This window comes from Cladophialophora bantiana (assembly GCF_000835475.1).
Source record: "Cladophialophora bantiana CBS 173.52 unplaced genomic scaffold supercont1.5, whole genome shotgun sequence".
NCBI classification, from domain to species: Eukaryota; Fungi; Ascomycota; class Eurotiomycetes; order Chaetothyriales; family Herpotrichiellaceae; genus Cladophialophora; species Cladophialophora bantiana.
Genome location: NW_015971579.1, coordinates 256,476 through 281,672, shown reverse-complemented (window position 1 = coordinate 281,672; position 25,197 = coordinate 256,476). Strand labels below are relative to the sequence as shown.

At 50.3% G+C, this 25,197-nt stretch overlaps 11 protein-coding genes across 11 annotated transcripts; 5 read left to right on the top strand and 6 right to left on the bottom strand.

The window, feature by feature from the left end:
* Nucleotides 1-2,078: 2,078 nt before the first annotated feature.
* Z519_03691 (uncharacterized protein) lies at nt 2,079-3,488 on the top strand (the record flags this gene model as incomplete). Its single annotated transcript, XM_016761438.1, has 1 exon — nt 2,079-3,488. The coding sequence occupies one exon, from the start codon at nt 2,079-2,081 to the stop codon at nt 3,486-3,488; it is 1,410 nt and encodes a 469-aa protein (XP_016621776.1).
* Nucleotides 3,489-5,492: 2,004 nt separating this feature from the next.
* Nucleotides 5,493-6,465, bottom strand: Z519_03690 (uncharacterized protein; the record flags this gene model as incomplete). Its single annotated transcript, XM_016761437.1, has 2 exons — nt 5,493-6,155; nt 6,337-6,465. The coding sequence occupies 2 exons, from the start codon at nt 6,463-6,465 to the stop codon at nt 5,493-5,495; spliced, it is 792 nt and encodes a 263-aa protein (XP_016621775.1).
* Nucleotides 6,466-7,225: 760 nt separating this feature from the next.
* On the top strand, nt 7,226-7,783 carry Z519_03689 (uncharacterized protein; the record flags this gene model as incomplete). The annotated part of the gene is made up of 2 exons (XM_016761436.1): nt 7,226-7,402; nt 7,523-7,783. The coding sequence occupies 2 exons, from the start codon at nt 7,226-7,228 to the stop codon at nt 7,781-7,783; spliced, it is 438 nt and encodes a 145-aa protein (XP_016621774.1).
* A 363-nt stretch (nt 7,784-8,146) lies between these two features.
* Nucleotides 8,147-9,841, bottom strand: Z519_03688 (uncharacterized protein; the record flags this gene model as incomplete). Its single annotated transcript, XM_016761435.1, has 1 exon — nt 8,147-9,841. The coding sequence occupies one exon, from the start codon at nt 9,839-9,841 to the stop codon at nt 8,147-8,149; it is 1,695 nt and encodes a 564-aa protein (XP_016621773.1).
* A 1,187-nt stretch (nt 9,842-11,028) lies between these two features.
* Nucleotides 11,029-13,040, bottom strand: Z519_03687 (uncharacterized protein; the record flags this gene model as incomplete). The annotated part of the gene is made up of 8 exons (XM_016761434.1): nt 11,029-11,198; nt 11,244-11,411; nt 11,462-11,526; nt 11,580-11,878; nt 11,926-12,173; nt 12,314-12,437; nt 12,490-12,762; nt 12,828-13,040. The coding sequence occupies 8 exons, from the start codon at nt 13,038-13,040 to the stop codon at nt 11,029-11,031; spliced, it is 1,560 nt and encodes a 519-aa protein (XP_016621772.1).
* A 708-nt stretch (nt 13,041-13,748) lies between these two features.
* Z519_03686 (uncharacterized protein) lies at nt 13,749-14,474 on the top strand (the record flags this gene model as incomplete). The annotated part of the gene is made up of 2 exons (XM_016761433.1): nt 13,749-14,147; nt 14,202-14,474. 2 exons carry the CDS (start codon nt 13,749-13,751, stop codon nt 14,472-14,474), a joined length of 672 nt encoding a protein of 223 aa, XP_016621771.1.
* An 885-nt stretch (nt 14,475-15,359) lies between these two features.
* On the bottom strand, nt 15,360-17,654 carry Z519_03685 (uncharacterized protein; the record flags this gene model as incomplete). The annotated part of the gene is made up of 3 exons (XM_016761432.1): nt 15,360-16,903; nt 16,986-17,400; nt 17,496-17,654. 3 exons carry the CDS (start codon nt 17,652-17,654, stop codon nt 15,360-15,362), a joined length of 2,118 nt encoding a protein of 705 aa, XP_016621770.1.
* Nucleotides 17,655-17,980: 326 nt separating this feature from the next.
* Nucleotides 17,981-18,622, top strand: Z519_03684 (guanylate kinase; the record flags this gene model as incomplete). The annotated part of the gene is made up of 1 exon (XM_016761431.1): nt 17,981-18,622. The coding sequence occupies one exon, from the start codon at nt 17,981-17,983 to the stop codon at nt 18,620-18,622; it is 642 nt and encodes a 213-aa protein (XP_016621769.1).
* A 259-nt stretch (nt 18,623-18,881) lies between these two features.
* Z519_03683 (uncharacterized protein) lies at nt 18,882-20,073 on the bottom strand (the record flags this gene model as incomplete). Its single annotated transcript, XM_016761430.1, has 4 exons — nt 18,882-19,569; nt 19,633-19,714; nt 19,769-19,897; nt 19,947-20,073. The coding sequence occupies 4 exons, from the start codon at nt 20,071-20,073 to the stop codon at nt 18,882-18,884; spliced, it is 1,026 nt and encodes a 341-aa protein (XP_016621768.1).
* Nucleotides 20,074-20,489: 416 nt separating this feature from the next.
* On the top strand, nt 20,490-22,738 carry Z519_03682 (uncharacterized protein; the record flags this gene model as incomplete). Its single annotated transcript, XM_016761429.1, has 4 exons — nt 20,490-20,750; nt 21,638-21,674; nt 21,731-22,173; nt 22,256-22,738. The coding sequence occupies 4 exons, from the start codon at nt 20,490-20,492 to the stop codon at nt 22,736-22,738; spliced, it is 1,224 nt and encodes a 407-aa protein (XP_016621767.1).
* A 1,838-nt stretch (nt 22,739-24,576) lies between these two features.
* Z519_03681 (uncharacterized protein) lies at nt 24,577-25,063 on the bottom strand (the record flags this gene model as incomplete). The annotated part of the gene is made up of 2 exons (XM_016761428.1): nt 24,577-24,941; nt 24,997-25,063. 2 exons carry the CDS (start codon nt 25,061-25,063, stop codon nt 24,577-24,579), a joined length of 432 nt encoding a protein of 143 aa, XP_016621766.1.
* Nucleotides 25,064-25,197: the final 134 nt, after the last annotated feature.

Below are 25,197 nucleotides of genomic sequence, written 5' to 3'. Positions count from 1 at the left end.
TTCTATCACTCAACCAAAGTATGCTATTTGCGTGATTATTCTCGTACGTTGCGCACAAGGAAACTGTCGAATGTCTTTCACCAAGGTATTGCGTGCACGGTGTTTGACGGTGTCTTTTGGCGTTCTCTCAACCGCAACAGAGTACCTCGTAGACATCTGCTTATCGCGGTTGGCGGCCCACCAGCCCTTGTTATCCGGACTAGGGGCCAATCCCCAGGCCCGTGGGGCGCCACCCAGCCTCGGAATACAAACCCTAAGGTCTGTCATCTAATAGTAGCGAGGATTTCGGGAGATCATCCTCCAAGCACCCACTAACTTAGGCGACTGCCTAGCCCGAGGGGCATAAACTTCTATGGTTCACTAGGCTAATACCAGCGGAGCCCCAACGAGACGGAAGCCCCTGGGTAATAAGTTGCGAGCTGCTTAACCACCTGCCTATGTTGGGTAGCGAGGGTCCCTTATGTCCTGTGGGATCCAACTTCGTCTGTCGATTGACATTTGTTGCGGCTCTTAGCTAATCAGTCGCAAATACAGAGAAGTCCAAGTCCTACTGACAGTACGTGGTACTCTGGAGTTTCTTTTTCTACCCTACCAAAAGGGGTCCCCGGAGATGCGCCGGTGACTTTCAGCTTCGAGGGTCGAATGCATTCATTTGGCAAAGTGCTGCCCTTATCCTTTCAGGCTACAAACTTTATGGCCGATCAAGCGGAGCCAATGGTATGTCGTGCAGCAATAGACTCCAAAGAAGAAGAAAAAAAAGGGCAAATTCCACCGGCCCGGCTTTGACTTCGGATCCGCGACTTTCCACGCACTCGGTACGGTTTCAGCCTTGTCTCCTTTTTTTATACGAATTCAAATATTCCGTACAAGGACCGCCACTGCCCATGGCATGGCCATAGTATTCCGTATAGGTTCGGGGAACTCACCGAGTCTGGAATGCTCAGCGTCCTCCGTCGATAGAGAGCGACACCAATTGCCGCACTCAAGCGAAGCCAACAAACGAGCCAAGGGGCAAAGGAGAGTTTCAGAGGTCGGATTGGATGAAATGGAAAAGCTATGCTACCTAACGGCGCTTACAGCGCAGAACCCTGGGTTGAATTCGCCCAATGCGCGTTTGAAAGCGAAGCTGCCAACAACACCAGGGCGCAACGCTGCAGTATCTCTCGAAGGATGAGCAGCGCTTGTCGACATGCGAATCCACTCCAACTGACTCGTGGTCGAAGTAGGCTGTTGCAAACATCTGGGGGCGGGGGGGTTCCCCTGGTACTGTTACTGACATGTCAATATTTTCGTGAGGAACTAATTCGTCTCTTGCTTTCTGAAAGATATATCCAGAACCCTGCATCACAGACATTGCAGAACTTGCCGCAAGTAACGTAATGCACCTTTTCCCTCCAGATTCACCCGTCGACAAGTTACATTTGGAGTTTCCCACCGTTTGGGGTCTGCACAATCTGTTCCCTGCTCCGTCAAGGATTGCGGCCTTCTGACCTCCCCTCTCGCCTGCCAATGGCTCGAAATGGAAAGGCGCTTGTACCAGGGTGCAAATGAAACCGGTGAGCTGAATGCACCTTGCACACCCCTGCCCCTCAATACGAGGTTCCATAGGAATCGCGCACACTGGCTGCATGGATACGATGCACGGGATTGTCTACTCACACCCTCGCCAGGCTTTCGGTTCGGGCATTTTTGGGCCTGTCGCCGCCACTCCGGTGCATCTACATGGCCTGCCTGGAATGATGGATATAACTGGTTGGAGACGGGTAGAATGAGGCTCAAGTCGTATGTTTCCTGCCAGCACCTAGGAAAGTTCTCGGATTTATTTTCCCCTTTTCTATTCTATGCCTCACTCTCTCCTGTTAATCGTGTGTTCGATGGGCTTGACAAGATACTCTCATTTTCTCATTCACGACACGGTGCCTTGTGCGTTCCACTCTTTTCAACGCATCTATTGCGTTGTCGTTTGATCCATCTCCCACGTCTTCACCACGCCTGCGCCGGCGCAGCCCTATTTCAGTCGACTCTCCTTGACCTTGAAAAGAAATATACTCCCTCTTACAGGTGATCAAGGCTGGCAAATGGATTCACTTGCGAACGATCCTTTTTACATGGCATGCCGGCCCTTGGGATCCGGCGCTTTTGGGGACCACCCCTTCCAGTTCTCTCCGTTCCAGCCCGCAAACCTTGGTCCACAATATGTCGACGAAGAGCTGAAAAGAGAGCCTGCTATAGTTGAGTCTATTCAACATCTGCTTGAGCTCGATCTGGACCTGAACAAAATCTTCAAGTTGCGGCAAACCAAATATCTCAATGCGTTACATTTACTTACCGACGCAGATGAAGGTGATATCTGTGCCGCGTTCAGACTTCTTAATTTCGGAAATTCTCAGCTTCTACCTCAGAATATGAGCACAAGACTGTCACAACAGTCGTATGCCTATCCTCCATCGCGAGTGCCTAGCCTCATCTCCGATCGATCCAGTCGAAGGTTGTCGGCAAATCTTGGAGTTCCAATGCACGATTCTTCCAGGCCCGGATTTGGATATGTCAACGAAATGTCACCTATGCCTTCACAATTGTCATCGCCAGATGACATGTTCCGTGCTTCTATTGGATGCATTCAGCACACCTCCACGGACTATTTGGCGACCCGCGAGGAAGAACTCCAATTCTGTGCAACAGATCCACACTTTGCAGAACGTGTTGCCCCTTGTATGCAGCGGCAGTCAGACACGCAGATCGCTGCTCCTCCTGCCGCACAAGCTGGATTTGAAATGCCTCTCTCAACAAGCGTTGTGGACGAGTTGCTCTTGCCGAGCGGAGGGGAACGACAGTTTTGGCATGATACTCTTATTCGACCTTCATTCATAACAGAACATGAACCAACAACAAATCGGATTCGGATTCGGAAGTTCAAGTGTCCTTGCCCGGAAGATGGCTGCACCAAAGACTTTTTGAGCCCAAAGGAACTTGCGAAGCATCTGACGGCAAACCACGACCGGAATTCCACATTCAGCTGCAAGCATTGTGACTATCCTCAAACACACCGTCCCTCAACTTGGAAGAGACACCACAGTACTCGGCACAGTAAATGCGAGGGCAATGGGGAGTGCCTCGAAGAGACCCGCATCCGAGAAAGAAAACACTGGGCCTGCGGATTGTGTGTCAACTTGGAGAAAGACGTGGGAGAGTTTGCCACTCACTACAAGAGGCATTTCGAACATGGCAATGTTCAGAAGAGAGATATCAACGTCTCCACCATCATTCGCAGCTTGCTCACGCAAGATGCCACCAGAGACAAATGGAACGCGCTGAACGTTGACACCAAGCATCCAGACGGCACTTTTCGACTTTCGTGGGACGCGCAAAAAGTGACAGAAATTCGTGAAGCGCTCGAGTATGAGACTTTCAGAGATTCTACCTTCGTCGGGACTGGCGTCGTCGACCGCCTTCTACAAGAGGTGCTGGCTCGTGCCACATACCACTGAACTGATAGAACATATGACACATTGCATCTCTGCCGGATCTCGAGGCATCTTGAGGAGAATCGTGCCGCAAAAGTAATCTTCAATACAATGGCATTGTCTCCAGGCGCACAATGAACACCTACCAGTCGACGCCATCACATCGACGCCCTCTGTGCTTTATGCCTCGAATAAGCGCTTGAAATTCTACGAGCTCACGTCGATGTCCGAACATTTGACGCCTCATTGACGGTCTCCGCGCCGCTTTCATACAAAATTCCTTGACTGTGCGGCAGTTCTAGCGCGAGCCCTTCCATCCTCAGCCATTATCTGCCGAAGGACATCATCCCGACTTAGGCCTTCTATTTTCTCCCTTTATGTTGTCCCTTCGCGGTCTTGGTGGCCTATATTTTCCCTTTCCTCATTTCAAGATGATTGTGTTATTAAGCACTCCCCTTTATTTTATTTTATTTTTCCTTTTTATGATTTTTTTTTCGAGAAATATATTGGCTTAGCGATGTCCATCACAAGAGCATCAAAAAGGAATTTCATCCAAATTTCGTCTAGGGGCAGACGAGGCGAGACGCTGGCCGTCCAGAGGAGAGATGGATCATGCATGATGTATCTGCATATGCTTGTATCTCCATACACTATTATGTACTCTGACCTAGCTATATCTATTATGCTACCTGTTTACATGGCTGTTACGACGCAACCATTTACAAGAGATTCTCGACTGTTATAGGTCCAATTGTGATTGGGAATTCTGAGACGCAGGGACTAACGGCTGTGAACGTGGCAGCTCGGCGGTAGATATGCGCCGCAGCCTCGTGCAGAGTGACCAGCCTTGTGCGAAACAACTCCGCCCTTCGCACTGAGTCACATGACTCGACGCACATGGACAATGGACCGTGATTTCTATCCTGACGACGTGGACCCTATTATCGTCTCGACTGAGATAATAATACTTCTGGACAAGACTCTACCTTCTAGTCGGATCTACTATGACTGTGTCTTTAATTACTCTAACTGGCCTCCACCCCCGACTCGCATGCGGCTAAGGTCCTTGGAAATTCTACCATCAATTCATCGAGGAATATAACCTCCTGCGGCATGATCGTCTTGCAGAAGCATTTCAAAGTTAAGAATCGCGTTCGACTTATTTAGGCCTCTCCTGATGCAAGAACACATATTACTCACCCCATGTCTGTACCACTTTGTCCTTCGCAACCGGCAAGTGTGTGGACAACAAAATCCTCACCCCCTATTCGACCTGATATCTGAGTTCGTGGAGAGGGATTACCCTGAAATGCACTCAGTGAATCGCCCCCTATCCGTTGTCAATAGCATGTTTGTCAATGACAGGACTGAAGCATCGAAGCGTGCGTTTCAGGCGGTTTGCGATCGCCCGCGACTGCAAATCTTGGGACATTCTCCTGATGAGACAGAGCTTGACCGGGAGATACTCTGCTACACCCTGCAACCATCCTGCGCTTCAGGACGATCTAAGCACCCAACGGTTGACCTCTACCTTGATCCGAAATCTAGCCCGACAGGCTGATCTAATCCGCGCAATCAGCTCAGCCTCAAGAGACTCTCTCAAGCCGCCCCGCTTTACGCATCCGCTTTATGCGAACAGGGTGTAAGAGAATCAATCCTCTGAATAGCAACACACGAATCTTTATGCACCGCCGGCTGTGCTCTCCACACAGCACTTTGTCAGGCCTGTGTGCCTTCATGATCCGCCACGATAGTCCAGAAGGACAGGGACCAAGACTCTCCCCTCTCGGATATCCTTTTTTTAAACAAGCAGGCAACGCCAAGGGAAATGGAAGCTTGGGTGACGGCCACCAAGGTGCGCTAGACAGTGCTTCTTTTGTGGCCCAGTTTTTCTGTTGGTAATGATCATCACGCGTTTCATCATATTGGCATCCGTCGCGAGTACGCGGCACGGGTCACAGAGAGTTCTTGGAAAATCACACTTCTCGGTGCATAGACAAGAATAAAAATGATCCCTATCGGCACCAATTACTGTTTATCTGCATCTTGAACAATCCAACTGCTTGCCTTTCTCGCATACTCCTCCCTCTGTCCGGCTGACATGTGCCTCAAGTTCAACGTCGGCTTCGGCACCTCTGTTCCGTTGATCACCCCGGGAACCGTACACACGCGCTCCTCCCAACTCTTCACCAGTGGAAATTCATCGATATCCACACCCGCCCAGTCTGCAAACAGCGTCCAACTCAAGACGGAGAAGTCGGCAATCGTGGCTTTGTCGCCCACCAGGAACGGCGACTTCTTCCTGCCGAGGTGCGCTCCGAGAACGCCATACAGACGTCTCGTCTCGGCTTGGTATCGGTTCAGACTGTACCCCAGCCGCTCCTTCTCTGGCGCGTATCGTCGGAAGTGGTTCGCCTGGCCTTGCATCGGCCCCAGCCCGGCGTTTTGCCAGAACACCCAGCTGATCGTCTCGAAGTACTCCGGTGAACCGCTCTGGTATGAGATTTTGAGCCCGGTGTCGTATCGCTCCGCTAGGTAGAGGAGAATTGATCCCGACTCGAAGACGCGAATGGGCGAACCGTCGGATAATGTATCGGTGATTACCGGGATGCGACCGTTCGGGTTGATTTCGAGGAACCACGAGTCCTTTTGGGCGTTGGTGGAGAGGTCGAGATGATGGACTTTGTATGGCTGCAGTCAGGGTGGTTAATGGTATCGCAACCTCAATGAGGAATAACAGAGCAAACTAGGGAATGGAGCCGAGGGCAGACTGAAGGACCCTGCGCGTCATCCAGTGGTATCGCTTGAGGGCGGCTATATTACAACCCGGTTGCTATTCGCCTTGCTGAAAATGGACGAGAAGTCGACTTACCAGGCCCAAGACTTCCAACGCAATTGATATCTTGATGCCATTCGGAGTCGCTGCCGTGTACAATGTGATCGTCGGCCTCGTTGTATCCGCCATTGCGCGCTTTGCATTGGGTTCCTGGTGGCCGTTCATGGCTTTCGCGCAGTCCCAATGTCAATGCTGCATCAGCCGAGAGCCATCTGGGCTGTAATTGTTCCCTTCAGGGGACGATATATTATTGTCTTCGTTCGTTCCACCGAACCGTTTACCACAGAATGGTAGACCAAAGCCGTCCACGAACAATTAGCATGCTTTAGCCAGCGAGATGGGAGTCTGGACCGGCTGCGACTCGTCCTGCTTCGTTCATGATGACAAATTGTGACACGTCTACGCCAGCATCTGGAACCTCCCTCGACAAAGCCCCTCCAGCACGATTCAGTAGTATCTGTAGTGTCGGTGGTGCTATGTCGAACCGTGCCACCAGTAGGATAGCCTGGCAAGCCTGAGAAGATGCTCTTCCCTGACATGGTCTGTTGCATGATGTATGCCTTGAGTCTATTGGATCCGCCAGTTCAACTCGTCAGATCAATAGGAAAACGCGGGCCAGGGCGCTTGCGTGAAACAGGTATCGTCCATCTCTCCATTAGTGTTTGGTTGAAACTTTAATCCATGTGGCTCCAACGCACGATCCGTGCCGACTGCTTGTAAATCCAGCGCAGAACGCTCGCTTTAGTCAGCTAGAAGATGTTTATGTACCTCTGGAGTTCGGCTTCGCATCAGTGGTCGAAACACTCCAACGGCGATGGGAGATTTCAAATTGACAGCCTAGGTATTGCCTGGCATAGACCTACAATTGCCATGCATTCCAACGCGCTGCTCGTCGCATGTTCATGATACTGCGTATGCTCCTGTCATGTCCCAACCGATCATCCTGTACGATCTGCCGACTCGGGCACCGCGAAGATGTTGGTCTCTCAACCCATGGAAGAATGAGAAATGCCCCCAGAACGCTCTCCCATTAGAAAATAAACTTAACAAGTTCCCCAGCTCGAATGCTGCTGAACTACAAACGACTGAATTATCGGACAGTGTGGGTAGAGTATCCTGACGTCGAGGCTCTGATCAAGCCACAGTGAGCGACCATTGCTCCACCCGGCGTCGTGCTTGTGGTAAAGCATGAACATTTGCTGAAACACGTCTTCGATTGCAGTCTGCCCCGAATGCTGCCGGCATACCCTACACAGTCCCTACCATTCAAATGTCTGACGGCGAATGGGTTATGGACTCAAGAAAGATTGCAGAGCGTCTTGAGCAGTTGTACCCAGAGCCACCGTTGAACATAGCAGCAGATCCCTATTTGGTTGACATCGAAGATCTGGTCAACAGGATTGCAAAGACTGTCTCTCCGGACTTCATTCCCAAGGATGCAAACCGCGTCCTCGGCGATGGAAGCTTGGGGTACTGGCATTGAACTAGGGAGGAGTGGTTCGGAGGCCAAAAGCTGGATAAAGTGGCGGTCGAAAAAGGCGGAGCGCAGGTTTATCAAGAAGCCGGACCACTAGTCATGCGCGTGACAGAACTCTTGGTCAGTAATCCTGCCGGACCGTATTTTCAGGGGAGAGTTGTCAGCTATGCAGACTTTATCTGGGCTAGCTTATTGCATTTCTTCGAGAATTTGGGCGATGACTCTTTTGAAATGTTGATAGGCTCAAACCCAAAATGTCACCTTGCGCTCCTTGAAGCTTGTCGGCTGTGGTTGGCAAGGAATGACCATTAACTGCAGACCACAATTGCGAATCGCAAGCGTCATGGTCCTGCATAGCGCTGTGCGTATTCACAGCACTTGTCCTTCGTCCGGATTTTGGCTTTGAGAAAGTGGCGTGTCCAAGTCCATGTTGAAGAAAGTCTGGAAGTCGTTGAAAGACGCGTCGAAATGTGGGAAGTCCGTCTCTGGTCCAATAGTCCAATCCAAGAGTGATGCTGGTGATGTGGAAGGCGGTGCTACTCGCTGCGCCAAAGCAGTTGTGGAAGCCTTGGTCTCATTTTGTTCGATTTTCTCCAAGAGCGCTGTGATCTTCTGCGAGGCTGTCCGAGCGAACGCGACGGCTTCCTTGTAAGAGTCAAAAACTTCCATTGCATTCTTTATCTCCTGGACGATATTTATTGGGGTTTTCAGTTTTGGTCCAAGTCGTTGTTGTGCAAAACGAGAGCTTGCGTAGAGGAGGAGAGTTACCAGGGCATTCCACAGATATGCCATGGCATGAAAAAGGGCACCTTGCAGGGTTCCACTGGTCCGGACTCCTACGTAGACAGACCGAACCGTAAGGCTAACAATATCGGCGGCGACATGGATGCAGGTTGTTGCCAGCTCCTGTAATTCCTCCGCTACCGCCTCCTTCCTTCTGCTCTTTTGAACCAATAGATTGAGGAAAACCCGATATAATAGCAGCCGCATGTGAAGGAATCGGAGCCTCGCAACTAGGCCATGTGGCTCTTTCGCCCATGTGCAGTCATGGAACCAACTGTTGAACCAAATTTCATATGCTCTATCCGCCTTCCGAAGTGCATCACCACGGTCAGTGACGCTTGCGTGTTTGAATGAAAGGGAGTAGACGTGGTTGTAGGCGTCCCAAGTCACGTAAGCAAATTGACGCATTCGTTCCACGTACTGCAGGTCGACCGAGGATGTCTCCAAGTTGAAAGACTTGATATCAACCTCTCCAGCCTCGACGGCACAAGGGCGACCTAGAAATGCCACCATTTCTCTTTCGTACGTAAATAAGCACCAGAAACTTGAGCACCATCCGATAATATGGGGTGTTTGCTCTGTTTGCTTGGGGTCGAATCTCAAATCTCTGTGGAGGCCAATGCCATAGCCAATACGTGATGCGACACCCAGCACCGTATATGCTTCATGAAGCCGGTGCTCATTGCTCAGCCATAGAAATGCGAGCAACAGACTGTTGACAGCAGATATATCGCCTCCCATGAATGGCACGTCGCTCAGGGTCGACTTGGCAAGTTGAAAACATGCCTCTCCATGTTGCGGTGAAGCTAATGCCCTTTTCCGGACGTCTTCATCCGGATCAATCAGACTATATTGATGCCCAAGAGCGATCGCCATATACATGACCGCAGTCCAGTACTCGTATCCCTTACCCTCTGTGGGCAGGCCATTCCAGTAATCTGCGCAGGAGTCGACAAGCAGCTTTCGATTGAGAATTGGGAAAATGCGATGAGCAGTCTGGAAGTATCGATGTATATATTCGTTCGCGACCGACTCGGGAGGTAGAAGCGCTCCGGAAGCTTTGCCGAAGGACAAAGTCGAGCCACCGTCTAACCATAACTGAGCCCTATTTTCGGGAGAATATATATCTGGTGGGCCGTTTCCTGGATCCTGATTTTCGTTTTTATCGGTCTCGGACCTCTGGACGGCCTCGATCATCACATTGACCGATGAGGCGCCGTAGAATTCGGGATGTCTCGGTGCAGTTCTCAGTTGGTTAATCCCTCGCAACGCGCGAACCATATCATCGTCTGGTTTGTTAGCGGTTCCCACCAGCACGTCGGTGCTGTACAGCAGGGCGGCGCCGTCGTTGTCCGTAGCCGAGCCAAACCCTTCATATAAACGTAGGCGTTCTTCGAGATAGGCAATCCTCCTTGCAGCTACATTAGTAGGCGCAGTTCAGAGGATGGGGAGCAATAGAAGCGGGGTGAAACTAGATTGTGTCTCTCATAACGATAAATTCGCGACGACTTACTTGACGGCTTTTGCAAGTGTCAATCGTTCAGAAGGGTGGGCCACACCCTCATACGTACAATGGAGATTCTCGTCTTGACAAGCTCCGCATGGACTGCGGGCGTCGCACTTTAGTATCTCGGTCAGCAAGGCTTCGATCTCAACATGCCCGGACTTTCTAATGTTGTTCGCTCAGAGCCTCCTCCACTTGCTAGTTGATTTGTCTATGCTGCGTTTCGAGGTCGCCACAAGCCTGGCAGCTACCCGAGACCCGGACTACAATTCCAACAGCGTTGCACTCGAAACCATTTTCGGGCCAAATTCAGCGGTAAATATTTGGACCAGGGTAGAGGCGACGAAATGACGCACCTTTCTCCGCAAAGCTCTGCAATGATTACATGCTTGCTCTGATCGGATTCTCTTCTTCGCGAGCTTCACCGTTGAAGCCGAGGGCGAGTCATATACTCTCTTGCGATTGAGAGTTCCGCCGTTGATAGACATCGAAAAATATAGTCCAAAGTCGAGTAGAAGAGAGGGTGCAAAGGGAGTTGAAGAGAGAGAGGGCAAGTTGATTTGAGAATGGCCTGTATTCTTTTTTTTTTTTTTTTTCAAGTGAAAAGGTTGCGTGGAAGGGGTTGGCAAGCGGCTTCTTTCTCAAAGTTCACACCCCCGTATCTAGCCCGTCAGGCACTTGCCGCCTATCATTCCAAACCTACTGGGGCCTGAGAGCACTGGAACAAACCTAAATTCGCAGTCTGGGTTGGCCTAAACAGCCTAAAAACGCAAGGGATCACAATCGCTGACTATAGTGCAAAATTAAACTGGTTATTTTCCATCGAATGCGAGCACCATCTAGATCAGAGTATATCCTAACAAAACCCGTGTTTAGGCCTCATCTTGCCAGGGAGATCACATAGTTGCATATCTCATATTGAACGGCTCGCGTATAGCTCTACTTCCCGGTGGAATGGTATCGATCACGACGACGGCGATACTTCTTCGTGGGCATAACCTGTATCTTTGATTTCAAGCTGATGCCTCTTTTCACTAGCTTCGGCGAGCATTTCAGTTGCCTCTCCATCCTTGACAAACAGTCCGTCGATCTCTTCCAAAGACAATCCTTTTGTCTCAGGATAGAACAGCCAGACTGAAAAAGTCAGTTATGTTCGACCATTTATGGATATCTACATACCAACCGGCAATTGGATGAAGGTCATGACGATGAAGATAATGTAGAATTTCCAACCTAGATTCGCGATTCCAATTGGCGCAATCTTGACTGGATAGGTGTAAGCGCCGGCTCGCTTGAGGTTGGACGTCAACTTACCTGTAACGAAGGCAAAGGTCCAGTTCGAAAATGCTGAATGAAGGTAGTCAGCAGGATCTGGGGAATAGAATCAAAGAACGTACCGTTCAAAGCACCCCCGACATGTCGGTATCGGACTGGCACCAATTCTGGACCGTAAACCCAAGCTCTGGAACGATGGTCAGCGATGTCCAACAGCACAGGAAAGCAAAAAAAAAATACGTTGAGAGCCAGCTCCAACCGAAAGCGAACATGATTGCACAAGTTGCACCAAACGCAACCCACAACTGAGCTCTGCCGCCATTCTTAACCATGACCATGTACAAAATATAGAGCACAAACATGGGGACGGTGCCGGAGATTAGTAACTTCTTGCGGCCAATTCTGTCGATGAGGATGACGCCTAGGATCGATCCCAGGAGGAAGGCAATTGAGACAATACCGCCGAGGATGAGAGCCAGACCATTTTCGATGCCCAAGGTGATAAATATCGAAGAGCTGTAGTAGACCACGATTTGTGTCTTCCCTGGTTAGCACATAGTTTGAACGTCAGGATAGATCGACTCACCCCAGTCATCTCTTGTAGCACCTGAATCACAACGACCAATATCAGCCTCTTCAGGATTTGATCACCCGACCGGTTGAGGAAGATGTCCTTGATACTGGCTTTTCCCAGACTGTTCTCCATTTCGATCGCAGTCAGAATCTCCGCTGCCTCGGCTTGCACGATCGAACTTTCGATAGGTTGAGCTTTCAAGGCTGATAGCACGACATTGCCCTCTTCAACACGATCCTTGAAGTACAAGTAACGTGGACCTATTGTTTCCAGCGAGTTAGTATCTTTTATTGGAAGTTGGAACGGAATCTGAGACAAATGTCTTATTCCTGGCAATGTTTTCGATACAACCGATGTCCGACCTGTTGACAAGAACTTAGTGGGAGTAGGGAAAACTTACTCTCTGGTAAGAAGGGCAGACCGGCTAGCGTGAACATCACGAAGACAATCTGAAACGCAATGGGAAACCGCCAAACGACCTGGCCGTGGAGATGGAAGAAACCATAGTTGATCCAATAAGCGATCTCGGAACGTCCGTCAAAAAATGCATCCATCCCAGCGGTGGGTGCTACTTACCACGATGCCCAAGATGGCAGTGGTCAGTTGAGTGGCGATGAGCTTTCCACGGTGTTCGCTTTTTGCAGTTTCTGCCACCCAAGTTGGGACGATCGCTGTGTTAACTCCGTTGCCAATGCCAGTGATTATACGAGCCACAATGATCTGCGCAACAGAATAGCTCGATGCCTGGAGTGCCGCTCCTATGATTGTGATAATGCAACCGAAGGTAATCGCTGCCCTGCGGCCATATCTGCCGCCCCAGATCGCAGCAGCAAGACATCCGACCATATTCTAGGCTCGTTAGCGTCCGTCAGCATTTTCAAATAGAAATCTCGCGCCGCGCTCCGGAGGCTCACCCCAATGTCATAGATCGATACAACTGTCGACAATGTGTCGGGATCGTCAGGGGAAATCCCCAGAGCTCCAAGGAAATCGCTCCTGGAGATAATCGAGCCCAGGACTCCCTGGTCGTAGCCAAAGAGCAGGAAGGCGCTGCCTGCACATAATGTGATGGCCCAGGACAGAGAACGGCCTTCAAGACCCAGGAACGGTTTTCTTACGTTCGCCATGTCGGTAACAGATTGTTGTTTAGTGAGTGTTTTGGAAGGAGGGCCACTGCTGCGGTGGCCGAGGAAGGAATGGCTCTTTATACATAGGTCCGAAGGGAACATGTCCGGCAATAAAGCTGGTTGACGTTAATCCCCTTGATGTATAGACACGTCAAGCTTTCATCAAGTTTTGGCGCTTTCAACCACGGTTGGTGTATACTTCGCATGGATGCCATACCCTGAGCCGAGAGAATTCCAGCTTGACAATTGCGGAGGCTCTACACGTATGGCTGGCAGACTACGAAGTGCGGAGCTCATTTCATGTGCGTATCAGAGCCTCCCACAGCTCCCATTACGCTCCTTTGCACGTTGATCAATGTGAGTTCTGCCACAGTAGCACATCAAAACCGGGAGTAGAGAATGGAGGCCCATGGGGAACCCCACACTCGGTCCAAACTCAATTTTGAGCATTATCCAGTAGGATAACCTGGGTAGCCCGATTATCCGTTGTCTCTCTCATCCGCAGAGGTGGGTTTTGGATTCGAGACAGCGACAGAGCAGTCCAACCGTAGCAAGAGTGAGTCTGGAATCTATTTTGAAACCTAGGTGAGTGCGAGTTGGCGTGTTATTCCCGAGTCATATTCGACCGAAGCCTATAAAAGTCCAAGAAGCCGCAGCTGCTCTCGGAAGCGTCAGGGTATATCATCGTCGATTCTAAACCCGGTTGTCATGGGTTCAATCTCAATTCCTGCGCTTTCTTCGGTCGACCATCCTCTTTCCTATCCTAAGCCCCTCGAACGTCAGAGAAAATACTTCAACCTCGATCAAAATGAGGAGATACTAGCCAAGCCAGATAGAATCTCGGAACAAAAGAACTCCCCTTTAGTCGTGCAGAAGACTCCCCAAGACAGGATGTTATACTTGTACGAGCGACAACGCATTGTTGATCTGTGCAACACTTATGCATATACGCTGGATTCAACTATGATGGACTTGAAAGTAGCTGAAGACTGGGCGAACCTCTTCACCGAAGATTGCGTGGTAACATACCCATTTGGCACGCATCATGGAAGAGAAGGCCTCGCAAAATTCGGCATGATTGCTGAGTCCCGCTTTAAGCGTATGCTGGTATGTCCCTCGGCACTATTTGACTCCTCGCACATTCTGATCGGCCAATAATAGCACATTGCGACCAATTTTACCATATTTTTTGATTCTGACGATATCGCTCATGGCCGGTATGCTTGCTTCGCAACACATGGCAGAAGCGAGCATGATTTGTCCGAGCATTTCATGGAAGGAGGTTATTATTATTCGTCTTTTAGGAGAGTACACAGTGACTCCGGTAATGTCTGGAAGTTCACCAATCTTACCTTGGAGATGATCTGGACATTGGGAGACTCAATGGGCTTAAATGAGCCGCATGAGAAACAAACCATACACGAACATTTATAGACTGCCATGGGGCTCAAACAGAAGGGCATGATTTCTAGAGACATCAGATAGATCATATGTAGCCGTCGACACTTTCTCAGAGAGAGCGATTTGAAGACGTCTTAAAGTTGTCTTCTGGTTTGGCTGCTGAAACACTGTAAAATGCTTTGGTCTTTCTCTACACTATTTACTAACCTCTCATAAACTATAGCAGGAGGTAAGTTATTGCAAAAGTAGCTATACTAGCCTTTTTATAGCTAGAAACACTCGGTAAGTAAGGAGTAGGTGAAATAAAGGTCAATATGCTGGTCTATTTAATAACGGCCGCCCAAAGTAGAACGTTTATCTTATTACCATTTATGATTAATTCTTTCGTTCTTCTCCCTCCCAGGCCAGTGGTAGGAAGTGTGTCGTCGTACTCGCCTGTTGCTTAAGTACCGTATAGTCCCCATGCAAACGAACTGAGCTGGTCTGGGTAGTGCAAGACATTGTTTGACAGCCTGGGCCGGTTGGCAAAAGGAACAGCCAGGAAAAAGAGAGTATACATATACTATTACTAACTACATATACCGTGATACAGCAAAAAAATATGACCCAAACGGCAGTGGAGCCAAGGCAGGCAGCCAGCCAGCCAGCGACAAAGTGTTCATGATGATACACTCGTGACTCCGTGACCCATGATATGCGCGTGCGTGTGTGTGCAACGAGCTTTTGCCATGATGCCTCCAGTTGTTGCCTCGTGCAAGGAAATGGTGAAACGAATGTCATAAAGATAACGTCATGGATCCAATATCTCCTAGGTATTTATCTCGATTGCTTCGGCAAGGAAAGTCATTACCGTACGCTTCCTAACAACCCTAGACAACTTCCAGAGGTACGGTACCGAAGGTGTCAGTTCACACCCTCCTATGGTGCCGAAAGGGCCGCGACTGTGCTCGAGTCTTGCTCAGTTCCTGCCGAGAGTTCGGTGGAGTTCGGATCTGGAACTGCCGCCCGCGACACTGGCGTGGTGCTCGTCGGGACCGGCGTTGCTTCTCTAGCCTCCGGTTCGGCTAATTCTGCAAGGGCTACCACGGAGGCTTTTCCGTCCGACGGTTCTGGTGCTGTTGCATTTCTATCCGATGGCTCTGGCGCCGGTTCGGAAGGTGCACGGGAACTCCTCTCAGTTTGGCGCTGTGATGGAGATCGAGTAGATTGGGCCGTAGCCTGAGTCTCTGCACGTGGTTCGACGCGAGAAACAGAGCTGGAATCAGGGATGGCGTGAGGTTGAGAAGGGCCAATGTATGATCTGATCCTCATTCTAACAGGGTCCATCGGGTCTATGGGACTGGGAACGAAGCCGTATGTTGGTGATGGGTTTGATCGAGGCCGCTGCTGCCCAAGTGGAGGCAGAGGTTGCGATTGGTAGTGATACGCATCAGGATGGGTTGCACCTGGAGCGGTCCCTGGCGAAGGGTTGGGGAAGGGCAGACTGGATGACCATCCTGGTGGATAAGGGTAAGGGTAGTGATAAGGATGAGGAGCGTAGCTCCATTGTAGGGAAGCCGAGGGATATGGGAAATGCGGCGGAGGGAAGTATGTATTAGGTGGAAGAGCAGGATAAGCCGTGGCTAGGGGTGGAGGCCGTGGCCCCTGTGGTTCCTTGAGCAGAGCACTAGGCCTTTCTGCGGGTACTCTTGCCTGCTGTTGCTTTTCAGCTTCCAGATCGCGAATTTTTTGCTCGGCCTGCTCTAGCCTTGCTCGCAGCTCTAATTCGGTCGAAGATACCGATGTCACTGTTGGGCCATCGCTTGGAGGAATCATATCTGCCGGAGCCGCCGTAGCGGGAGGAGGTGCAAGGGCCGCTGTAACGACGAGAGCAGTCTGAGACCTCTTTGGGGCGCGCTTCTGTTTCTGCGAGTCTGCGATGTTCCAAATAAACGTACCGGGAACCGTTTTCTTCTTGCGTCTGCTTCCGCTGTCGGGACCGCGGTCCTTGACGACGTCGACGTCGACGTCAGTGGTTGGTGGTTCTGTTGTATCTGGCCCAGACTTATCTTCTTCAAGCCTGCCCAGAAAATCGAATAACGGTGCCAAACTATTCTCTCTTTGTGGCGCGGTTGACCCTTCGCCTGCCTTTGGAACTGGCTCTGCAGCAGACCTCTTAGATCGCGGGGGTTTAGGTTCATCTGACTTTCTCCTTTTCTGTTTCGGGAGCCTTTCTGGATGAAAGATTTCTAGTAGACGCTTGCGCTTTGAGCCATTGCGAGGATTGGGAGCCCTTTCTTCGAAAGTCTTGTGAAGCGGAATGTGTTTGTAGTGGAGTTCTAACTTGTTCTTTGTCACGGAGAATTTGATAGAGATCAACCCGTGGCAATCATAAACTGGTTTGCGAACCTTGACACCAGCTTTGATCTTAGAAACGCCCTCGTTAGCAGCCCGACCCTTGTTGAGCACGGAGTCATTGCAGTCTGGGGTAGTAATTAGCGATTGAAAACTTGTGCCAAGGAAGAACATGTTTTTGGCACAAAGTTTCGTGGTGAAGAGACTCACAGTATGAAAATCTGCTTGCTTGGTCTTCTCGACTGATCCAGTGATTGTGGAAGCTGTAGCGATATCCATCCACGTTTTGACATGCTTCGACGAGTGTTTTGCTGATACCTTTCTGCATGATCACCCGTTCCTTGGGGTCTTCGATCGTGTGCAAAGCATCGATGACAGTGATTGCGGTCTTGTTGAATAAGCTGTACGTGTACGGCGTCCTTTTTTCACCTAGATCTCCTTTCCCAAGGGGCTCCCTCGCAGCCACCATAAAGGCGGCGGTGACAGGGAAGTCAAATTCCAGAGTGGTGTGTTCACGGTCAGTGGCCGGATCGGCCAAATGCTCCTGTAGTTGGGCTTCGAGATCTTCCAATCTCTGACACTTGATGGCTATGGATTTTGCCAACGGATCTTTTGCGTGACGACCCTACAGAGCCCATTAGCACACATTGATTTATGCCAAGTCCTGTAATAAAGCGCTCGTCTATTCTATCAAGCATGCCAGATTGGACGGGCACTTACGCGTGGACGCCTCGGACGCGTTTTGCCATCGCTACCCGGCACCATTCCGACAACGCCGTGTGAGGCATCTTCACGAGGGTCACCTGTATCGCCTCCTTGAGATTGAGGCAATTGCACGAGAGCGTCGTCTGATGGGTCGAGGACTTGTGGCGAATCCATTGCGAGAATGGCCTGAAGATACTGGTACGACGATTCAGATTAAGTGTCTTTTGCAAGTCGCAATAGAGACAAGTTGGAGGGGCCAGAGAGGGCAAGGAGGGATTCTCCAAGGATGCCCCCTCGTTCTAACCCCTGCCAAGACCGCAGATCCAATATTCTCCATTGGTTCTTTTTTTCACCGCTTTGACTGTCGATATGCCTTCTCTTTCCCACTGCGCCGCAATCTCTTGATGTCAAGAAGAGTAGCCTCGCTATTTCTAAGACCCCAGAACTGCTTACAGCCCAAGCTGAGGCTGGTCTTTCAATACTCAAGTCGTGGTGCGGCTATGGCTGCCTCTGCCCCAACAGACGAGCCAAGACCCATTGTATTCTCCGGGCCTTCGGGCACTGGCAAAAGTACCCTTATAAAGCGACTCTTCGCGAAACATCCCGATCTCTTCGGCTTCAGTGTCTCACACACTACTCGAAAGCCACGACCTGGTGAAGAAGATGGCGTTCACTATCACTTCATCACCCCAGACAAATTCGAGTCAATGATAGCAGAAAATGCCTTTGAGGAGCACGCCAGATTCGGAGGGAACTACTACGGCTCCTCGAAGAAGGCTGTTCAAGACGTCGCCGAGGGAAAAGGCAAGAGCATCGATGGCAGCATAGCTCCTGGCAAGAGGATATGTATATTTGACATCGAGATGGAAGGCGTCAAGCAGTTGAAGAAGAGCCAGCTGAACCCGAGGATCTGCTTCATCCAACCACCAAGCATCGAGGTTCTGGAACAAAGACTACGTGGCCGCGGCGACACCAGTGAAGACGCAATTCAGAAGCGTCTGGCCCAAGCCAAAAACGAGATGGAGTATTGTAAGATCGAGGGCAAGAACGACAAGGTCATAATCAACGACGACCTCGATGCCACATTCAAGGAACTTGACGAATGGGTGATGAAAGATCTTGCTACAGATGCCTCAGCTTGATTCGACAAACGGCAAGGGAGGAAACTGTTTGCACACGGAGTTTGCATTCGGAAACCACGGCGATGATGAAGAGTCATGAGAATTAGTTTATACCCCAGCTCAAAGACGAAAGGCCCGCTCTCTGCATAGACGCTACATTAGAATAGAGTTTCAGGTGACAAGAAAAGGATATGGCAATCGCTCAAGCTCAACCATTGCTTTTGTCAAATCCATCCCCATCCCCCTCCCCTTGCTTGGATGCTTCATATGTGCAAATCTCCTAATACCCGTTCATCGTCATGCGTTGTGAGCCCCTGCTCAATTCTCGGTCAGCCGCAGGACTGATTGGTCTGCTGCCAGCCATGCCGCTTGCAGCGCTGCTCTCCTTCAGGGCCAACAATTGCTTGGCTCTGAAGGTCTCGTAGTGGATCTGGCTGGTGGTTTCGATGAGGTCCTGAAGGTGAGTGCGAGTAAGGAAGTTTCGAAGGTACACAAATTCGCAGTGATTCTCGTCCTCGACGTTGATGATGCCCCATTTGTTCTGTCGGCCACGAACCTGCTTGCCATTAACAATAATCGACTTTTCGCTGCCGACAACTGCAAACGGGATAATGTCCTTGATGGTGGCATTGGTGGCTCTTTCCTCATCATCCAGCTCTTCGTTGTCATATGGGTACATCTTCAGGTTATGGAAAGCAAACTCTTCCTTGATCCGCTCCTTGAAAGCTCTGCGTTCCTCAAGGGTGAGGGAATCCGCTTTGGCAATGACGGGGACCACGTTGACGACGTCAGAGAGCTTCTTCAGAACCACAATGTCAATGGGTTTCAGAGCATGGCCAGAGGGCTGAATGAAGAAGAGGCAGCAATGGATGCGGGTGTCTTGAATGTAGCGTTCTCGCTGAGCGGTCAGTTCTTTTCGGAGGTAGGCAGAGTGCTGGTCTTTGATGTATTTCACGATGGGATCCCAGCTAGAGAAAGTCAGTCAACGTCTACTAAGACTCCCTCAACAGTTATGGATGGGCAGCACCTACCAACGATCGTTGTTGACTAGATCACCATAGCCAGGGGTATCGACAATGTTCAATCGTAGCCTCACGCCATTCTCTTCAATGACTGCAAACTGATCAGTGGCCTGTTTCCATCACAGCTGAGGATATATTGACTGACTGTGCGAGACGGTTTGGATTTCTGTAGTGGATCGTGTTGGTTCATCCGGTCGAAGGCGGCCTTTCGAGTCTATGAGGTGGCTCGCGAAGATCGTGTTAATGAGGGTTGATTTCCCCAGTCCAGTTTGGCCTGAAGACAGTGAGCATTTGAGTCCATATGAGTCTTCGGCAACCCTTACCAACACAGATAACGTTGAATTGGAAACCTCTCTTCAACAGCTTCTTCTCGATCTGTTGGGTGATGGAATCGAAACCCACATGTGAACGTGGGAAAACCGCGTTAGGTTGATTCATTGCCATAGTCATCGTGTCTGTCCGACTGTAGAGACTTCAAGGGTCCTAATGCGATGAACAGAACGAACCTGGGTCGACGCACAGATGGAGGCAAGATGGATGAAGGAAATGGGTTGTGCACGAGAAAAAGAGGGAGTTGCGACTGCCTGCGACGAAACAATTTCCCCAGACGATCTTGCCAGCATTGAAAGAAGGACCCCCTTTTTGTCTCGTGCCAAGGGCAAAAGGGACAAGGGGGGCGTCACTTCAAGGAAGGCTAAACTGGCGCGTACCCGGTTTTGTCGCTACTCTGTGTATTGTCCCTGGTTCACTAAACGCTAACCAGGAGGAGCTAGCTCCGAGAGTGCGTAGCTCGCCAAAGATTCTCGTGAAGCATTGATCTACAAAGTTACAACAGCTCTTTACAGAGACGCAGCAGTGCCGCAACTATGGCCCTGGCTGCTGCATTCAACAGTCCGCAGCTTTCACAGATCTTCCTCCGGAGGGGCACAGGCACCCTGTCAGCCTCGGTTCCAGCATGGCCATTTCGAAACCTCATCTCCGCTTCCATCGCAATACCCTCAATCGCAACAAGTATCCCCGGACTCATTTCCGACATTTGGGAGGGTATCCTGCGGGCAGTTCCCAAGAAGAAAACGTCACATATGAAAAAGAGACATCGACAACTGGCTGGGAAGGCCCTGAAGGATGTAAAAGCCGTCAACCAATGCCCCGGCTGCGGGAGGCCGAAGAAGGCTCATACATTGTGTCCATATTGTGTTGCAGGATAGTCTAGCACACCCGATGACTGTTAAATATACTGACTGAGGCCTCAGAAATCTATGAGAGTTGGAAACAACGAGATGCAGAAGCGAGCGAAACGGCCAAGGCGTCAGAGCAGACCAAAAGTTAAAGCGATTGAAGAGCAGCTTCCGAGTGGAGAGAGAGAGAGGGGACAATGCATGTATGGCTGGCGCATGATCGAGTCCATGTGTTCTCCGCGCTTCAGCACAAAGGAGCGGCGCGCATGCCTGCCTCAGAGATGCTCTGTCCATTGCCACTTCTCCCTTTCAAATCCGATCCCACCAAGCACCATTCGGCACGGATGGCATCAGACGCAGGAAAGCCCTGAAGACTGGAGCATTCAACAGACATATGGATTCAGCTGGGATAAAACGTGATCGAAGTTGGACATGAACAAGGCCTTGCGTGCAACACACAGTGGAGAGGGCCTTTTTGTGTGCATCGGGGAAGGTCGAGCTGAGAAGAGGCAGTTCAGAGTGGTGGGCAATAAGCTAAGTTTGAGGCGTGGTATAGAAGGAGGCGGTATCTGACCAGTGACTCCTACAATATGGTTGCATTGTCAACGTGCGGAACTCTGTAAAATTACGTCATTTCAAATGATAATTTGTACAATGTCAACAAGAAGCCCCTTGGGTTTAACCTACATGGCAGTTTGAGTCTCTGCCTCTTTCTTTATGCTATTCTGATCAACTCGTCCTATTGAAGCTGCTGTACAATGCGTCGGCGTATTCGACATGGTCAGTAACCAGATACTCTTTGTGTGTGGAGTTGTGTCAACTGACATTGAGTTAAGTCAAAACAGTATCTCGCCTTGCATTCAATCGATGAAGGTAATATCTATCCCCTCAATGCCCTCAAAGCCCGCGACTAACACTACATTGTACAGCCCACGCCACAGATATTTTTGCACTCGCTGTAACTCGGACCCAAATCCTCACAGGCTCCGGCGAATCCTCGATTAAAATCCACTCTGCTACCGAAGATGGCTTTCCCATCGCTCAGGTGCTCAAAGACGCGCATAAACTCGGTTGCCACCACATTACTACGGACCGCGAGACTGGCACGAGAGCAGTGAGCGTCGGCTTTGGTGGTGAGGTCAGAGTATGGAAATACGAGGAGGGAAAGTGGAAGGACGATGGGGATATTGATGTCGGTCCCAAGAAGAACGCAGGGGAGGTCTGGGCTGTGTCTTTGTCCACTGATGGAAAGTTCGTCGCCGGGACAACTCACGACGGGCGAGTGAATGTATGGAATCTGGAAGATGCCGCGAGCCGAGAGAAGATCAGGGACTTTGAGACGAAAGGAAGCTTCGGCATGTCTCTCGACATGGTAAGGATCTCATTACTTGGCAGCCGTTGGATCGGCTGGCAGCGGGACAAGCATACTGACGCGCCGTTCTTCACCGGGAAAGTCACCAGATGGTCGATTCATTGCCAGCGGCCATGAGTCTGGGGGAATCTATCTGTTCTCCACCGCTACATCGCGCCTGCTGCACTCGCTTCCCGGACTCATCAACCCCGTGCGTGCCGTCAAATTTTCTCCCGGTTCCACTCTACTTGCAGCAGCAGGTGACGCACGAATCATCTCCCTCTATGATCCTACGTCGGGCGAACAGGTTGCCAATCTTAGTGGGCATGCAGCGTGGATCACGGACCTGGACTGGAATCACAGTGGTCAGTACATCTTGAGTGGAGGTCTGGATGGTAAGCTTAAAGTGTGGGATATCGAGCGAAGAGTTTGTGTTGCGACACATGGCGAGAGCGACAAAGGTCTATGGTGCGTTAAGTGGCTACCTAAGGGTGAGACCAGTGTTGAGAGACAGAAGGCCGAAAGGTTTGTTACTGTGGGAAGTAATAAGGCTATCGCCATCTACCGGGAAGCCACAGGTGGATAAAGAACTGGTTGAAAGACGATTTTGAGGAACTATCTATTGATGGAGTTGAGAGACTCCGATCTTACTCGACGCAAAGAAGTGAGCTGACCCCAGCAGATCTGATGGTTGGAGTCTTTTCAGGGACACCAAACGCCGCTGTATGCCGCCTTCTCGCCTATTGGAACGTATATGGCTGTCAGACATCATCCTAGTCGATGGCGGCAAGCAAACAGGAGAGCAGGGCATCAGTCGCGCCCTAAACTTCAGGTGTTCACTGAGAGGATGCAACGCAATTGTCGAAGGCCTCTAAGGCCTCTACTAAGGTCATGGATATGCAGACCGTCTGATGGTATGAAAAGGAAAGGGCATTCGGAAACTAGGACCAATCAGCTAGGACGTAGGCCAGCTAGACACATTACCCGCGATCTCCTATCCTGAGCATTGATTTTCCCGTACGACGTGCATGGTCTCCCTGAGCTGACGAGGCTGACAATACAGCCTTGCCAAGCACAACAGCCTTGCAGGCGACTCCACTCTGATTAAAATATTTCAATCGAGCCTTTGAGCTTTCTCTCTTTCCTCCTCCAATTTATTGTCAAGGCACTCAATATACCCTTGTTGAATGCATTTCTTCTCCCATTGCGTCCACACATTCCCGAGCTGCCGAGATCATATGACAATGCCTTTCTAATCCAACTCCGCTTGATTCTTGCTGGTGTTCCGGCAGAATCGTGGTGGTGAATGGTTCGCTTCTGGCTGACAATATTCACTACGGAAACTTCTATAGAGTGTTCTGCCTCACCCTCTCTCAGCGTCGCCAAGGACGCTTCAAAATATCCAGACTATTAAAAGAGCCTCTTCCTTTCCCTTGCTTGTCTTCTTTCTTCCCTTCTTTCGCTCTCGGGACCTTCCCGCCGTCGACCATCCCCCCTTCGGGTCGGTCCTTTTCTCAGGAACAACCTGAGCTGGTAACATCTCCTATATACTACACTCATTCCTCCCCGGTCCTGCCCTTGCACATTATTCGGCTGGCTCATTCAACTTTTGGTCGATTCGAAATTTCACTTCACCTCAAACTGCGTGTCATCAGTGAACTGAGGCAGGGTGAGCTGGTAAGTAAGACACGGCACTTTCGAAGCTTCGTCCTGCTCCACCTCTTCTGGTTTTCCATAGCGGATGTTGTCAAAATCATGCCGAGATTGACAGTCTCAAAGGAGACTTCTCCTCTCGTGTTACACTTTGATCCGTGCCTGATTGGGATAACATACCTTTCTGGTCAGGCAAAGTAGATCTGAGTGCGTCAAATGAAGAGAGACATTCCATATTTTGTTGTTGGAAAGCCAAAGTGAGAGAGGAACGAGACTCGGGAACCCTAGCGGTCTTGGGTCGACAGACCTTGTGTCAGAGATATCTCAGATTGACTATATTCCAGTACAAATCGAAGTCAACCAATTTGCTTCTATTTCGGCTTCACTTTCTTTCAGCACTTGTAGTAGTACATTTTGTCGCATCCTAGCTCGAACCTAGTCTCTCAGTTGTGGTGAATGGCCCAGCGGAATCGTGTTCCTGTATTCCTCCTGGCACGAGTTCATGAACACAGGTACAGTATGCAAAATAATGCATCCAAGAGATGGTTGAGCAGCCTCACTGCCAGCGTCTGCAGCCCGTGTTCTTGGTCGCCATACTGCCAATATCCCCACGAGCGGTACTCGACGTTTGAACTTAGTAATTTCATACGTTGTGGCAGGGCGACCGCGATAAAAGCTCACTGTCGGGTTCTACATGCCGCCCTAAGATCATCAGCACATCCTTCCTGAACCACGCAATATTCTGGTTGTATGAATTCCATTTTGCCTTTGTCACAGCTGCTTCCTCTTCTCGTCCTCTGCCGCTCTCTTTCCAAACCCATAGGCAAGACTTCCACCAACCAAATTCACCAGACACAATCCCATTGTGGCGCCTCGAATGATGCCCCTCGCGCCGAATTTATTGATGAAACCCATTCTCCTCCTTCCAGCCAGAACCAAATAGGTACCACTCAGCGCAGCTGTCGTTCCCGCGCTGTCGATCTTGAAGCCTTGCAAGTTGAGATAAGTCGAAAAGAGTAACAAAGGCGGAAATAGCATGGGGAGGGGTTGAAATGGCCGGGCATGCTGTGCAAAGATGAGCGTAGCGAGAAGAGCGGGAGGAACAGGATTCTCTGTTAGGAGCGTAAGCAGGTAGACTGGGAAAGTAGTCAATCGCAATGCGAACGTTGGAGGACTGTGGTGGCTACAGACCTCCCCATTTTTTGGCAGTGACAACCAGAGACTCTTTTGCTTGTTCTTGTTTTCGAGGGTCAGCCATTTTGAATGTCTACAACACTGAGTGGCGTCTCAACATATTTCATTCCGCAGTGAAATCTCCGTGATTGTGGCCTCAAGCTTGTGGAGAGCTGAAGTTTGGTGAAGGCACGAGGCAAGTCAACGTCATTTTTGGCT